The sequence below is a fragment of the Mus musculus genome, chromosome 17 (genome assembly GCF_000001635.26).
Source record: "Mus musculus strain C57BL/6J chromosome 17, GRCm38.p6 C57BL/6J".
NCBI classification, from domain to species: Eukaryota; Metazoa; Chordata; class Mammalia; order Rodentia; family Muridae; genus Mus; species Mus musculus.
The window spans coordinates 84,606,759-84,624,018 of record NC_000083.6 but is presented as its reverse complement, the minus strand read 5'-3'; the positions used below and the strand labels follow the sequence as shown (position 1 = coordinate 84,624,018).

The following is a 17,260-nucleotide window of genomic DNA, read 5'->3' as shown; positions in this document are numbered from 1 at the left end:
GCAACAGTTGAGGGAGCAGGAGCAGAGAGCTAAGAGCTTACACACCTCACACCACAGAGCAGAGAGAGAGTAAACTACAGGGTTTGGAGTCTTTAAACTCTCCAAACCTGTTCCGGGTGGTAATCTTCCTTCACCAAGGCTGGACCTATGAAACCTCTCCAAACAATGAAGTTTGCCAACGGGGCACCTAGTGCTCAAATGCCGAGACTATGGAGGACATCCAATAACAAAGTGTGCTGGTTAGATTTGTACCATCTGTTAGGAGGAAACCTTACTCGTAGGACTGTCTTCGTCAGATAAACCCATAGGCACATCTGTGGATGCATTTGTCTTGATTAATAATTGATTCGAGAGAACCCAGACAACTATGGGCAGTGCCATCCCTGGGCTGGTGGTCCTGGGCAGTATAACAAAATAAGCTGAGCAAGCCATGGAGAGCAAGCCAGTAAGCAGCACCCCTCCATGGCCTCTGCATCAGCTCCTGCCTCCAGGTTCCTGCTGTGCTTAAGTTCCTGCCCTGACTTCTGTCAGTGATTGGACACATAATTCAAATTAACCCTTTCCTCCCCCAAGGTGTTTTTTTTTTGTTTTGTTTTGTTTTTTTTTTTTTTGCTCATGGTCTTTGTCACAGTCATAAAGCAAAGTGGGACGTAAAGATTTGAGCCCGCTTCTGCATCACTTCAAGAAGGCTCAAGGATTTTAAAGTTGGTGGTGGCAGAGGAACACGTTTTATACTGCCTACTGCAGTATATATAGGTGCACATGGGAACTGTTTGGAGCGTTATGTATTGCCCAGAAGGATAGAAGGCCCCTGAGGAGCTGAGGCAGAAGCACACATTGGGCAGGTAGGCTGGAGTGCTGGGAAGGATCATGCAGTCTGGGTTTGCCTGTGTTGGTTATAAGAAGCCAAATAAGATTTTAAAACAGGCATGCCTTGATTCGTTCTGTGTTTCAGTGAGATAATTTTTTGCAGCTGTGTGGAGGATTTTTTGGAGGAACCTAGACCATATGGAGACTATTAACACCAGCAGCCAGGAAAGTGACAGAGTTCTTATGTCTCCTTTGTTTTCAGTGTTATACAAACTTCTTGCAGGAAAAACTGGTATACAGGAAACACACACACACAAACACACACACACACACACACACACACACACACAGAGAGAGAGAGAGAGAGAGAGAGAGAGAGAGAGAGAGAGAGAGAGAGAAACAGGGACTGTGGGTTCACTGGTAGAATTCTTCTCTAGCATGTGAAAAGTCTTGTGTTGAGTCCTTAGCACTCAAAAAGAGAAAGAACAAAAGTGTGGAAGAAGAAAACTGGTGAAGGAAGTTTACCCAGAAGAAATAAGCATTCAACATATCAATACCTTATATCTAATTATTTTTCTTGGAGTTAAGACTGTACTGTGGTAAAAGTCCGAATTTGAAGCAAGTTCAGAAACACATTTTTTGGGACAAAGTCTCCTTGTAAGTTGTGGTGATGTCTCTTGTAAGTTGAGTTACAATGCATTGGTAAGGAATAGCAGTATTTCACTATTAGGAAACACAAATGCATGTGTGCAGACATACATATAGATTATAGAACACCTTAAATTAATTTTTAGAACACTCATGTAAACAAAATAAGCTCTCTTAAGGGGTTTGCTATGAAATCATGGGAAAGCATATATTTCTATTTGCCTCTCTACATAGTCTCCAAATGCACAGGTACTAAAATTACAGTTTGCCTAAGCAGCCTCCTTTGAGGTGACTGGAGCAGAGTCACACTGAAGACACAGAATGAAGGCACCAGGGGGCAGTGACTGCCACTTTCCCACAGCACACCTCAGCTGCGACAATGAAACTGTTAGGCATTTTTGAAGATTATTCAAAAGATAATGTTCGAAACGGAACTCGAAAATCATTTATTGTAACTGTGAGGGGAGAAAAGGGTAGTTGAGAAATATTACAATTAGACATGAAACATTATTCTCTTGTAATCAATCATAATAATACACTTGCTTTAAAAAATGGCTATGGAAGGAATTTCCCAGGAGATCAAATTTTCACATCACTGATTGTTCAAAACTGAGTCCTTTCCATCAAAATATTTTATTTCTGCTCTATAAAAAACAAGGACAAAGCTTAAGGCACTGTAGTTGAAGGTGAGCACTCACTACTTTTGTTTTGTTTTCGAGACAGGGTTTCTCTGTGTAGCCCTGTGTCCTGGCTCTCACTCTGTAGATGAGGCTGGCCTCGAACTCAGAAATCTGCCTGCTTCTGCCTCCCAAGTGCTGGGACTAAAGGCATGGGCCACCACCGCCCCACCTGAGCACTCACTACTTTTAAATCTCAAGATATGGCAGGTGGAACTGCTTACCAGTTGGTGAAGGGACTGTTGGGTGAGAGTAAAGTTCGCACCTGTAAGTCAGAGCTTTGCCCCAGCCTCTGCCTCGCCCACTAATGATTAGTAAATGGGCACACAAAAACACTACTTTATCCCACTCTGAAAGTCACCCCAAATTGTTAATCATTTGTTCTTAAAAACGAATCTGTTCATTCAGTGAGTGGTTGTGGTTTAAAAGACGGAAGGGTGAACGGCCACTTGAAGGCCTTCTCTATGGGGCTTGAAAAATACCTTTGTCATTACCAAGGCAGTACAGTATGGCTGGAGCAACATGCTTCCTGGCTTTGCTCCTCAGGGCAGAGCATGTTTAAAAGGCTTAGTGTGAGAACGGGACACTGCCACAGCAAAGACAATGACGACACAGGGACTCTGCCAACAACTTCATTGGGCACCTAGCACATTCTCAAATCAGTTTAAAGCATATAGCACAACAGTGATAAATATATGTCTAAAAATAAATACAAGTATTCTACACATAAATAAAATTAGGTAGACTTGTGGTTAAACATAATTATAATAGAATTTTCATATCTTATCACAGTTTCACGTTATCAGGAATACTAATTACATCGCCTTGACACAGTTTGAAATGTATTGGCCACTGACGTAGCTGTTAGGATTTAACCATGAAATGTTCCCAGAGGCTCATGTGTCCAACGCTTGGCCCGCAGATGGTGTGCTAGTTTGAAAGGTGGTAGGCATTTTGAGAGTTGGAACTTAGAGGAATTAAGTCACTAGTGACATGCTTTTGAAGTTGCTCCTGTCTCGGGTCCCTTCCTTGTTCTCTGCTTCCTCTCTACCATGAGTTGAAGAAACCTCTTATGCCACATGTTCCTGCCACCAACTGCACAGGGCCAAGCCACCAGGGACAGACCTCTCTAAAACAGCCAAAACAATCATGTCTCGCTTAGGCTGTTTTTGCCAAGCATTTTGCCTTGGCCGTGGGATAACTAGGATATCCTCAGACGAGTTCAACTCAAAATGTACTGACTTTGGCTGAAGTTTTCTCTATTAGAATTTACTTTGGAATCCATTTTTAATTAGAGAATTAGAAAAGACCGTGTGAAGGACAAGGCTTTAAGGGATATCTTTGTTTCCAAAGACACCACAACAAAGCAAGGTCAAGCTGGGCTAGCATTAAACACTTGTGAATGTGGGGCACTGTTCCAATGATCTTAGGCTATGCTGACAGGCAGGGCTGCCTGGACTCCATACCTCATTTTAAATGACACACTCCACATCCGCAGAAGTGGCAGGATACAAACTTCCAAACCCCCAGCCAAGGTGGCTCTGGTTGGTGGCCTGTCATCTCATGGAATGAGGCCCAGCCTCAGACAATTCATTGCGCTTGCTCTAAGAGTTTGCCCTCTGCCTATGTTCCCACACGAAACCTCACTCCTTCCTAAAGATGGCTTCATTAGCTAAAGGCACATTTGATTACAATCCTTGCATTCTTTGGCAGTGAGCTTTTCCAGACAGTCATCTAGTTTACCAAGTGAGAGTTTGGAATCTCCCCTTTAAAAGATTGCCAGGATGTTTAAAAGCAAGCTGGGAAGCCTTACTGCACAATCTCTGATGGCCAAGAAGGGAGATGGGGGTGGGAAAAAAAAAGACAAATTCTAACCTACTTTGTCTAAGACACAATGAGTGTGTTGACACGGTTTGTGTTTATTGTTATGTAAATATTAAGAGTCAGATAAGAGAGTAGCCCATTACTGCTAAGGTCTGGAGTGCTGATGTGTGCATGCACCATGTTGGCCGGGTGTAAACACTTGCAGCAGATGCAACCATGTGGTGGAGGAGTGAAGGTCCAGGCTCAGGAGTCAGAGTAAGGTAGGGCCTTTGGTAGGTCTGCTGTTGGACAGAGGGGGCTGGCTGCCCATGACCCTGGCTTGGGGCGCCTGGGTCCTGGGTGAGAGCAGCGCTGGGGCAGAGAGGTGGTGAAACGTTGTCTTCTGTTGATGGAAGCTGTTGATGTAACTGGCGATCAGAAGGGTGATTTCAAGAATCTGAAAGAAAAAGAAACGGGGGGGGGGGGTGGGAACCACCCTGTCAGGCTCTTGAGAAGTTCTCTTCCCTGTTTGTGTGTGTGGGGGGGTCTCATTTGCATTTGGCCAGTCTAGCTCCGTGCCTTTCTATCTAGGGCAGAGGTTCTCAACCTGGGGGTCCTGACTCCTTTGAGGGGGGTCAACATGCCAAATATCTTGCATATCAGATACTGCATATATCATATCCTGCATAACAGTAGCAATATTACAGTTACGAAGTGGGAAGGAAATAATTTTGTAACCGGAAGTCACCATAACATGAGGAGCTGTGTTAAAGGATTGCAGCATCAGGAGGGCTGAGAAGCACTGCTCTAGATCAAACAAAGGTTTAAAGAGCCTGGCACCATGAAGGCACCATGACATTCTCCTGCTACTCCAGATGGCAGCAGGAGTGACTCCCAAAGTCCAGTCAAGCTTAGTGACAACAGTAGGACATGTGACGCTTGTCATTAAGAGAGTTACGTCGTCGTATGCGTTCTATTAAAATGAAGACAGTGAAGGTAGCGTGGCCTTTTGCACTCTCTGGCTGACTGCTCACACTTAAAGCACAGACCTCGCTAGCAGAGAGAGTTACCATGAAAACGGACAAACAGGGCTTGAGAAATGGCTCAGTGGGTAGAGGTACTTGCCGCTGATCCTTATAATTAGGCTCGGATCCCTAGGACCCAGCTGGGGGTGGAAGGAGAAGCCACGCTGCTCCCTCAAGTTGTCCTTCCTTACGTGTGCTGTGGCGTGCACACACACACACACACACACACACACACACACACACACACATAACATAAATGTCATACAAATATTTTTTAAAGTTGAAAGTTCTAGGAAAAGCAGTTTCTTCTCCCGTTTTACTAAAATTAGATTTTTTTTTTCTAACTAGGTTTGAATCCCAGGGCTCCCCCACTGAGCTCCCCTCAGAGCTGAATGACATTTTAGGATGTAGCCTTTGAAACTGCTGCTTTAGAGACATTGAAACTACAGTGTGTTACATATAGCAAAGGGACAAGGACATCTTAACTATACAACTCTGCTATACAGTGATGAGTTGCTAAAACAAAGAACTCCGGGCAGGGCGTGGTGGCGCATGCCTTTAATCCCAGCACTAGGGAGGCAGAGGCAGGCGGATTTCTGAGTTCGAGGCCAGCCTGGTCTACAAAGTGAGTTCCAGGACAGCCAGGGCTATACAGAGAAACCCTGTCTCGAAAAACCAAAAAAAAAAAAAAAAAAACCAAAAAAAAAAAAAACCAAAGAACTCCAAGTCGATAAGCCACATGACCTACCCACAATACCTCCACTCTTCATCTATGCCCTTTTGAGACAGGGATCTAAAGTCACCTCACTGCCCTGAGGTGACTCCACCCCTCCCGATCTCACTCCTGAACGAACACTAGCAACCACTGCTCTTGGAACTTCCTGTCACCAGGTGTTGGCCCACTTGGAAATTTTCACTTCACTATTTTTGTTTTGTCTTGTTTTGAGACAGGTTCTTTCTGTGTCCCTGGCAGAAAGGGTTCCACTCACCTTGTGTTTTGCCATCGCAAAAAGTAACTTCTCTGTTGGCCGGTCTTTTGACTGTGTACTAACGACTACCATGAAATCCTCTTGATAGCCCCCAAAGGTCATCAGACCTTTGTACATATAGCTGGTCACTAATCTCTTCAAAGAGAAGGAAAAGGAACCGTTATGTTCTGATCACACTAAAAAAAGATGGTGGAAACGCGGATACAGATACATTACAGCAAATGTCAACATAATTTTTCTAAGATCAAGTCTATTTCGATTAATGTAAATGATAGTCTTATTAAGTTAATTTAGGGATCGTCAACCTATACCATCAAGCATTCATTTGACCCCGAGAAACCAAATTAGAAAACCTATCAACACCTATATTCACAGCACCCAGTAGAAGATCATTGTTAATATATTTTTATATATTCACTTAGATTTCGCTATAAGGTTGATCCATATAAAACCGATCATTTTAAGGCCCAAACGATCAAACACTACATTGACAGACCCATGTTTCCCCTGCTAGGCAGACTTTGATACAAACAGAAACAGTGTCATTCACACTGCCCAGCACTGTGCTTCGAAACTCTCCCAGACCATCATCCTGGGCAACAGACGAACATGGACCACCATCTTACACAGTTGCCCAGTTGCTCGAGAGCTAAACCATTCTGTTAGTGTCTTAAGTAATGTGGTGTGTGCGTGTGGGTGTGTGTGTGTGCAACAACAATAGAAGAAAAAGAGGCCCGAGGCCATGAGTTTGAGTGACAAATTGGTGGTGGTGAAGGGTCCATGGGAGGGGCTGGAAGGAGGAAAGGGGAATAGGATGTAATTACATTTTCATTTCAAAAATAAAATAAAAACAAGAATATTTTAGTGCATTTTGACTGTTGCAGGGTAAAGAGTTCCCACACTATCTTTAACGCTGCAGTGACCGCCCCACCACCAGCCTGGGGTGCAGGTCAGTGGGGGAGCAAAGCCTGAGGCCCCAGTAAATAAGAGTCACCATATCCCATGAAACACAATAGAAAACGATGACCTCACATAAACAAATGCACACGCACGAGGGGCAGGTGATTTTCTTCTTTTTTTTTCTATTTTGAAAAATTGAGACAGGATTTTACAATGTAGCCCCGACTAGCCTTGAACTTGCGACCTTCCTGTCTGTGTCTTCAGCTTGGGAACTACCAGCATGTGCCACACTGTCCAGCTTGAGGTCCTTTTAAATTATGTACTCTAAGTTCTAGTAGCTATGTAACCTTGATGTGAGTGGAATTGGTGACTTTACTGAGAACTAGAAATCTTATGCTATGGAAACTTAAGTGAAACTGAAGTTTAATTTTGACAAGTGAAGTTTCTACTTTGTAATAACTTAAAAATCCCCATTTTATACAGAAAAAAAAACCCGTAGGGGGCCAGTTATATGGTTCAAAGGGTAGGTGCTTGCTGCCAAGGCTGGCCACCTGAGTTTGATCCTTGGGACCCACACAGTGGAAGGGTAGAACTGACTCCAGTAAGTTGTCCTCTGGCCTCCCCCTGAATTTACTTACACACACACACCCCAGAACCATGATTGTAACTTAATCTTAGCATCTTAATATTTTTTTATATTCAGCACGGCCTGTCTCATAGTGTTTTGAAACACTAGACTGTAACATAGTTTTATTTGTAAAGTCACTTTATTAGAGAGTATTAGGGAAAATATTTTCTAAGCTCAGGAAAATCAGAAGATAGCAGTTCAGAATAGCATGACTTTACTGTACCCTGAGCAGTGGAAATCAAAGATTCAATTACAGAAGCCAGGTCTGATCTTACCATGGAGGTGTATTCTAGGATGCTCAACCCATTTTCATGGACAGCCAGCCACACGCAATTATTGCCAAGTGATGATGGTGCTATTGGCTACGGAGAAGTGAAAATATTCTGTATTATACGTGCAAAATTATAGCTGTACTTTTTAGTCTAAATGCATGCAAGATCTGCCAGTTTTAAACTCAGCAAAAACACTGAACGTCTATGTGGGAGCAAGGGCAGTGGGGCGGGGCACACTGAAGGCCACAGAAATTCATTCCTTTCAGGCCAGCTGGCTTGCGGGCTCGCATCTTTATTTAGTAATGTGTGCATTCAGACAAGCATCTTGTATCACGGGGACTCAGCTTTCTCAGCTTTCACACAAGAACACTAATTTTTACATCTTCTTTTTGTTTCACAAACTACACAGCTGTCAACAGTTTTGACGGTCTTTGTGATGACCGCATTCGTAAAGAAACACAACAGCAGATTTCTAGGAGCGGGAAGGATTGTGGTAACACATGCGCACTTTTCCTGATAGTCAATGTCAATGTCTAACAGAAACAGACGAAAGAGGAAAGAAGAAAATTGCGTGTAAACTGGAATTTCTATACAACTTTTATGACCAAAACAATAACATTTTATTAATTAAAAAAGTCTCCCATCAGAAAAACCTAGTCAAAATCCAAACATGTTTTTGAGCATTTTTACAGTGATTGTCTTATTTGATTAACAACTGAAATTGTAACAAAAACTTAGCTACTTCTCTTAAGTATTAGAGAAGAGTAGGGAGGTGCTGGATCTTATGTTGTATATAATAAATCTTAAGAATGAAGATTCAGTAAATCTCAACTATAGGGTTACCGATGCCTCTACTGAGGGTGGTTTCAAACAGTCTCGGGCATCAGAAAGAGGTGCAGATGTAGCTTGGTGGGGTGCAATCCTCTAGACTATACACGGCCCTGGCTCAGTCTCCGGCACCATAGAACAAAAGGCCAGTGGTGTATAGTATTGGAGGACTGTGATTTCTTCTTGATTAAGCCCCACTGACAGATGGATAAACAAAGCGTGGTGCGTGGTGTGGGCATGTGAGGGAATATTATCCAGTCCTTGAAAAGAAAGAAAAATTTGATCCATGCTGCATCACAGATATATCCTGAAGGCATCACCTAACTACAAAATAACATGTGGTCTGCGGTTCCTGGAGTAGACAAATTCATAGAAACGGAAGGGTGCCCTCCAGGGTGGCGAGCGGGAGTGCATGGAAAGTCAAATATTTAATGGGCATAGAGTGTTAGGTTGGAAGATAAAAAGCTTCCAGAGGCAGGTGGTGGCGCACACCTTTGATCCCAGCACTGGGGAGGCAGAGGCAGGTGGATCTCTGAGTGAGAGCCCAGCCTGGTCTACAGGGTGAGTTTCAGGCCAGCCTGGTCTACAGAGGCAGGACAGCTGTGATGCAGTGAGATGGACTTAATGCCGGAGTGCCATCCTTTTAAAACTTCAGTGTTGGTAGATTATTTGTCATGTGTATTTTTCCCACAATTATGAGAAATGGGGGAGGGGCACCATGAAGCCAACACGGGAAACGCCTCCCTGTTCTAAAGACAGACAAACGCTGGTCCTATAACATCAAGCACAGAGTCATAGCTAATGATGGCCCAGGAAAGAGCATACATAGTGTGAGCGTGTGTGTGCATGTGTGTGTCAGTGTGCATTTGGGTGCATGTGTGTGTGTATGTATGTGTGAGTGTGTGTATGTGTGTGTGTGCCTGTGTGTGTGAGTGTATGTGTGTGTATGCATGCATGTGTGTGTGCATGTGTGTGCGCGCATGTGTGTGAATGTGAGTGTATGTGTGTATGTATGTGTGAGTGTGTGTATGTGTGTGCATGTGTGTGTAAGTGTGTGAATGTGTATGTGAGTGTGTGTTTGAGTGTAAGTGTGTGCACGTGTGTGAATGTGAGTGTGTGTGAGTTTGTGTATGTATGTGTGCATGTGTGTTTGTGTGTGTGAGTGTGTGCGCGCACATGTGTTCGTGTGTGCATGTGTGTGTATGTGTGAGTGTATGTGTGTGAGTGTGTGTATGCATGCATGTGTGTGTGCATGTATGTGTGTACGCATGTGTGTGAATGTGAGTGTATGTGTGTATGTGTGTGTGCATGTGTGTGAATGTGAGTGTATGTATGAGCGTGCGTGTGTGTATGTATGTGTGTGTATGTGTGTGCGTGCGCACATGTGTTCATGTGTGCATGTATGTGTATGTGTGTGAGTATGTGTGAGTGTATGTGCGTGTGCATGTGTGTGTCCGTGTGTGAGTGTGTGTGCATGTGTGTGTATGTGTGTGTGTATGTGTGTGTGCATGTGTATGTGTGACTGTGTGCATGTGTGTGTACATGTGTGTGAATGTGAGTGTGTGTGAGTGTGTATGTATGTGTGTGTGCGCACTTGTGTTCGTGTGTGCATGTGTGTGTCTGTGTGAGTGTATGTGTATGTGCATGTGTGTGCATGTGTGTGTGAGTGTATGTGTGCGCTTGTGTGTGAGTGTGTGTATGTGTGTGTGCATGTGTGTATGTGTGCATGTGAGTGTGTGTGTGCATGTGTGTGTACGTGTGTGTGAATGTGAGTGTATGTGTGTATGAGTGTGCATGTGTATATATGTGTGAGTGTGTGTGAGTGTGTGAATGTGTATGTGTGTGTTTGAGTGTGAGCATGTGTGTGTGCATGTGTGAGTGTGCGTGTGTGTATGTATGTGTGAGTGTGTGTATGTGTGTGCATGTTTGTATGTGTGAGTGTGTGCGCTCATGAGTGTGTGCATGTGTATGTGTGTGAGTGTATGTGCGTGAGTATGTGTGAGTGTGTGTGCATGTGTGTTTGTGTGTGTGCTTGTGTGTGAGTGTGTGTGCATGTGTGTGTATGTGTGTGTGCATGTGTGTATGTGTGTGTGCATGTGAGTGTATATGTGTGTGCTTGTGTGTGCATGTGTGTGTGTGAGTGTGTATGTGAGTGTGTGTGAGTGTGTGTGTGAGTGTGCATGTGCAAGTTAGCAGCACTTTCCATGATGAAGTTGGGGGTAAAATTCATTGTGAAACAGTCCACATTTCAAGTCTATTAATTAATTATCCATCTGTTTTTTAGACATGGTCTCATTATAATACCTTGGCAGTCTCTTATTACTAGTCTCAATTACTCCTGCATCAGGCTCTTGAGTAGGTGGGACTAAGGAGTGTGTACCACTATGCTAGGCTTATTCTTTATGTTGAAAAGTAAGAATAAGAAGCCCCTTGAAGTTGGGCAGTGGTGGCGCACACCTTTAATCCCAGCACTTGGGAGGCAGAGGCAGGCAGATTTCTGAGTTCGAGGCCAGCCTGGTCTTCAGAGTGAGTTCCAGGACAGCCAGGACTGCACAGAGAAACCCTGTCTTGAAAAATGAAAAAAAAAAAAAAAAAAAAAAGAAGAAGAAGAAGAAGAAGAAGCCCCTTGAGTTCCTTGCAGATATACTGTATAGATGTCATGATCCTAACAGGTATTATTTTTCTGATGCATGGCTTCTAGTTCCAGTAGCAAAAGTAATTTCTACCCTTAACGACCAGTGACAGTAGATTCCTGGGACTTGACTTGTCTAGCCTACACTGTTCATTAAAAGACGAGAAAACCTAGATCCGATAGTTTGATCAATCTGCCCAGCATAGCCTGGCTCTTTAGCAAGCATTTATTAAGTGATAATGCCTTCTAAACCCTGGTGGTGGTCACTAGGGGAGGATGGTGGGCTCACTCTCCGAGTGCGCATGCACTAATGAGGAAGACAGAATACAAGACAAGATGGATGCATCTTTGGAGCAAAAGAGTTTCAAGTCATTTAAGGGAAAGAAAAAGAAGTTCAAGGCACAGTTTGGGGCTGGTGGTATGGCTCCAGGGGACCTGGCTTCAATGCCCAGCACCAGATTGAAAACCAAAATGCTCCCAAAAGAAAAAGGCAATGCCTTCCCTCGGGGCACTGGCCAGCCACCTCCCAGCAGGGCTGTGTCCTGGCCAGTGTTTCTGCAGCCCTCCTCTGGTCTCTTCAAAGGGTGCCTCCCACACAGGGCCTTCTTTACAGGCCTGTTGCGACATTGGGCTATGCTGAGAATTGCCCTGAAGAGTCTGGTACAGGGCTCTGCAAACCTTGTGCTTTATGGGTCCCGAGGGTTTATCTCAATGGTTGCCAAACGGGACTCAGCAAACACTCATTAAGTAATTAGGTCAACGAGCGGGGACTGGAAGGGGGTTCAGCGAGCTCTCCTGAAGGACTGGCCTATGACCCCCAAAGTGGTTCAGAGTGGGGGTGGGTTGGGGTGGGAGGATGAGGAGAGGAGGAGAAGAGGAAGGGACCTTCTCCATTACCCAGCATTCCTCTATGCTTAAATTGCTGGGAATCCCCTCATTTTTTAAAATGAAACCAAATATGGCATATCAGGGTAAATGTGTCCAGATGTGTCCATGGGGTGTTCATTATGAGTCGAGTGTTCTTCCCATTCTTTCTTACTTTTGCAAAGAACAACTTGGCGCCAAAGAACGGCCACTTCCTGGCTACTGTCAAGTAAATTCGAATGCAGTCAGCCGCACTGTGTCCCCGGAGGGCCATCCATTTGGTTGAGAGTCGCTGGTAGAGCTGCCTAAAAAGAAAAAAAAAAATCAGACAAAAACAAGACACAAAAGCAAAACTGTGAGTAGAGCACCGTCCTCCCAAAGTACTGCTCAGCCTCATCCCCAGCCCCCTTTGACCCACCCCTCACCTTTCCGGAAAACTTTCCCCCAATTCTCTGGAGACGCTGAAGTGCTCAACACAACCTAGCATGGAAATCTTTATCACCTACATGGCTAACAGCAGACCTCAGCATGAGTCAGGGGGCCAGGTCGTTTCTCCAGCGAATATTTCCATTTCTCAAAATCCAACACTAGTCGTGGTGCCCAAATGGTACAGTTTGGAGGAATGTTGATAGCAGTTATCCTCAGACTGAACCCAGGGCCAGCTACCTCCATTGTATAGCTAAAACCTTCTTTATGACCAGAATTAATCCAGCATTGAGAACAGACAAAGCGACGGTCTAAATTTGGTCATTTTTACTTAGAAAGTTGTTTCAAACCTGTCACTTCAGCATGAGAAAAGCTGAAGGATCAGGAGTTTAAGGTCATTTTCAGCTCATACCAAGTTTGAGGCTAGCCTGGGCTACATGAGACTGCCTCAAAAAAAAAAAAAACCCATGTAAATTTATTTATGTCCCCATAAAATATGTAAAACCTCTTGGAATACATTGGAATGAAATGTTCTAAGAAAAGATCCATACAGGAAATTTTATTAAATTCCTAGCACAACTCCACCCCTGTACAAAGCCCAGGCACCCCCTTACCTTAGCTGCTCCTCAGAGCACCCTTCTCGGTACCTTTTCGGGTAAAATCTCTCTATGACTTGTTTGAGGGTTTGATTTGCCTTGCACTGGTTAGTCACAGGCCCCGCTGGAGTTGAGAAAGGTCTTTCAAAATCTCCAATATCCACCTGGAAGTTCCCGGGAAGAAAACACAGAGCGAGAACAGCTTTCAGAAAGAAAATCACTTTTGGTCTTTTGAGACATCCTTTGTGTATGTAAACCACAAACCTATGTGTCATGACTGTACTAAAATACAACTCTATGTGTCATGATTGTGCGACGATAAAATTTATAATCATGTATATGAGCTGTTGTTTTAAATATAAATTTGACTTGAAATCTAACTTAGGAGGGATTCTGTGACAAGCAGTTCAGCCCCATTTCCATTTGGAACTCCTGTTCTAGGCTTCTTTTCATGTTGCTGTGCGGGGACACCCTGGTGATGGCTTCTTAAGAGAGAACGGCTTTATTTTGGTTCTCAGTTCCATTTTATAGTACAGATAGTAGGGAAGCCACAGTGGTCACATGACGTCCGTATTCAGGGACAGGGAGCAATGGATGAATAATTATTTCTTTTAGACTGTGGGTGGAGTGTGGCCAATCATGTGACCTGTGAGCCCTGTGAAGTCTTCTCTCCTAAAGACACTTTTATCAGAGTATCCTATCGCAGCAATAGAAAAGAAACTAAAAACCTCCTTAGCAGTATTTTCTAAGAGAAAACAAACCTATTAGTGAGTCTAACACAGGAGGCAGGAGCTGAGGCAGAGGCCGTGGTGGGGTGCTGCTTACTGGCTTACTCCCCATGGCTTGCTCAGCATGGCTTCCTATAGGACCACAGCTCAGGGATGGCACCACCCAAAATGGGGTGGGTCTTCCCCCATTGATCACTGATTTTAAGAATGGCTTACAGCTGCGTCTTCTGGAGACATTTTCTCAACTGAGCTTCCCTCTTCTCTGATGACGCTACTTTGTGTCAAGTTGACCTAAAACTAGCCAGCACAGAGATCGACTCCAAGAACTCCACCACTAAGCTACAGCATTGTGCTGGGAAGAAGGCTCAGTGGGTAAAGGCACTAGCCTTTACTATCTGTCACCTGGCCCCACGTGGAGGGAGGAGAGAGCCAAGCCCTGCAGACTGTCTCCCGACTCATTCACTCACTCAGTGTGTTTTTTTTAAAAGCTGTGCAACATCATAAGACCGCCACAGAATCAAATCTGCAACAGAATAAATTATTCTTCTGCATTGCTTAGCTTGTTCACTATGTTTTAATTTATTTTATTTTTTTAATTTTATGTATATGAGTACACTGTGGCTCTCTTCAGGCATACCAGAGGAGGGCATCAGATCCCATCACAGATGGTTCTGAGCCACCATGTGGTCCATGGGAATTGAACTCAGGACCTGTGGAAGAGCAGCCAGTGCTGCTAATCACTGAGCCATTTCTCCAGCCCCACTTTATTATGTTTTACTCTTCAAAAAAAAAAAAAATTCAGAGATGACTACAGGTAGCATTCTTTTTGCTGGCCAGGCTCTGCCCTTATGTGTACTCAATAAACCCATCTCCTTCCAAAAACAACAACCCTCTGAGGAAAGATGGAAGTATTTCATTTTTCCTTATATACATTGTAATTTTTAATGTTATTCAGAGACTCCAAGAGTTCTTGGTGTACAGTCTCAACTTTCTGACCCATTTCAAAAATGTCAACAATACATATCCTTAAGAGGTGGATTTAGACAGCTTAGAATTTAAGAGCATGACCTCTAAAACGGCCAGCAGCAGACTGTCTAGAAAGTAAGGGCCTGTTTCTTCCCTTCTCTTTCCCATTTGTATCAAAAGAACACCCAGTACAGCAAGCAAGCTTTTAAGTACAGATGATTTAAAAGTATTCTAAAAGAAAAGCCAGTTACTAAGTGTCCATTCTTCCAAGAGCAGTGGGGAAAACTGCTCATGGGAAAGATTGTTAAGTAGGAGAGCCAGGCACAGTGGTGGCCCTTGGGGAGGCCCCAGTCACTGATGCAAAGAACTACAAGTCATTATGAGCCACCTTCATCGGGACACACATGTGTGATACACTGCAGAAACTCCCAGTGGAGCTGCCAGGAAGGCTTCAGCAAGGTTCCCTACTATACATACAACTACCAGGGAAGCTAAGGGCAAGATGAAATTAGCACGTGACAGAGCAGAGGCAGAGCCATTCCAGATAATGGAGACCAACCAGTAAGATCAGTGAAGTCTAAAGGAAGCAGACGCCGTAAACAAGTGTGGGCTTTGCACAGACCCGAGCTCCAGGTAGGGACAGTTACAGATGCTGGGGCTGGGGAGGCAGCTGCCAGGGCAGATCATGAATAACCTTAGGTGGGAAGGACATCTTTCCTTGCTCTGTCTCTTTGTCAGGTACTAATGCTGCGTAAACAACTCGCCATGGACAAGTGTCACTGTGCCAACTTCCAGTCTCAGGCCTGGGGACAAGGACAGGTTTTCCTTCATGTCTCTTTTGGGGTATGGCTTTTTGCCATTCGATCGCTATCCTGGTTGGAAGCTTGAATAAATTCCTCGAAGAGAACACGGTCATGTTTATAGTGTATACCACTGTAGAGTGGACGGTCCTTGTAGAAGTCTCAGCTGTGAGACAGCATCACAGGCAGACATGCAGATAAATGAGCCTGGCAGTGACCCCAGCCCTCACCCTTGTGTCACAGCTGTCCCTCAGGCTAAGCTACAGAAGCCACAGAAAACAGACACTAAAATCCTTTCGCAGATCTGCCCGAATTACTTTTGGAGCTTTTGATTACTGTTGCTGTATCCTTTTCTGCTTTGTTTGTTTTTGCGATAAGGTCTCATTTGTAATGTATCCCAGGTTGTCCTGGAACTTGCTATGTAGCCCAGGATTGCCCTGAAGTTGTGATCTTTTCTGCCTTTGCCTCTGAAGAGCTAGAATTATCAGCTGCAGGCATTCATCACCACACTCAACTTCAAGTCACTTGTTAGGCATCAGCGGATAACTGGGGAAGTCCCTCAAGCAGCTGTGTGAGGAAGCAGCTGTGTGAGGGAGAACTCAGTGGGGGACCACGTGGGGGGGGGGGGTGAGCAAAGGAAGAAGTGTGAGCTCAAAGTGAAAAGATGAGGTAAGGGAAAGAGAACAGGGAAAGGTGGTGGGGATCGCTGGGATGGAAGCTTCCCTGGAGGACCGGTGTGTGTGTGTGTGTGTGTGTGTGTGTGTGTGTGTGTGTGTGTGTGTGGACATGATGAAGGTGTGAAACGTAGCAAAGCGGAGGTGACAGGCAGTAGTCAGACAGGTATAAACTGGAGTGCAGAGACATGGGGATCATCACCCGTGTTGTGGATGAGCTAAAGAATGCGTGAGGTATTGGATGGTGTGCCGGTGAGAATCCATCGACTACAGACGTGGGGCGTGGGCATCTGTCAAGGAGGTACTTCATAGGGAAGCTTATATGCTCCCCTCGACAGACAAGGGTGTGTATTTTACAACCTCTTCTTGAGGATGAAGACTTTAATGGTCTAGGCACGTTGCTGGCTGGCAGGGACTACTTCCTGGCTTCCTAGCAAGACCATGGGTTTCCGTTATAATCTGGGGCTTACATGGAGAGGCCAGTGTACGTTCTGAGCTGTTTTCCCAAAGCCAGGAAGGCAGGTCCTTCTCAGCCCGCCATCCTGACTCCAGAACGTGCCGGGACTCAAACAGACCCCAGGGTCATGAGGATGACACCCACAGGTGGCAGAGTGGGGACAAGTGCAGAGTCGTGACAGCTCTGCAGGGGTACAACGCAGTCCTTATGCCTGCGGTCTCCAGCGGCTTCTTAATCACAGCAAAGTGAATCCCGAGGCTTAGCTGAAGCTGTCCTGCTCTCCTGCACTTAACAGAGGAAACCGGCACCGTTCCCTCCCCTCACGGAGGTTACCTGAGCTAAAAGCGCTGCCATTTCTAACGCCAGATCCTTATTCAGAGGAAAAAGGCCGTTTATGATTTGGTCATTTGTCTGGTACAGCAGCAGCGTCTTCTCTCTATCGGTTTCTCCACGAGCTTGCACTGAGAAATACAGTCTGGGAAAGAAAAAAGAAAAGATTTCTCATGATATTTTAATTTCAATTAAAAATTCTACATT

General features: G+C 44.7%; 1 protein-coding gene across 11 annotated transcripts in view; it reads right to left on the bottom strand.

The window, feature by feature from the left end:
• Nucleotides 1–1,875: 1,875 nt before the first annotated feature.
• Nucleotides 1,876–17,260, bottom strand: part of Plekhh2 (pleckstrin homology domain containing, family H (with MyTH4 domain) member 2) — a 110,249-nt gene continuing 94,864 nt past the window's right edge. For 7 of the 11 annotated variants that reach the window (XM_030249636.1, XM_006523993.4, XM_017317381.2 and 4 more), the window contains 6 exons: nt 17,057–17,198; nt 13,117–13,262; nt 12,252–12,381; nt 7,756–7,842; nt 5,953–6,087; nt 1,876–4,395 (listed from right to left, as the gene is read on the bottom strand). In XM_030249636.1, coding sequence (XP_030105496.1) covers nt 4,210–4,395; nt 5,953–6,087; nt 7,756–7,842; nt 12,252–12,381; nt 13,117–13,262; nt 17,057–17,198 — 826 coding nt within the window. In that variant the 3' untranslated portion in view covers nt 1,876–4,209. Of the gene's footprint in view, nt 4,396–5,952; nt 6,088–7,755; nt 7,843–12,251; nt 12,382–13,116; nt 13,263–17,056; nt 17,199–17,260 lie in introns of those variants that run through there. The other 4 variants (NM_001357987.1, NM_001357986.1, NM_177606.4 and 1 more) reach the window with 3 other exon arrangements.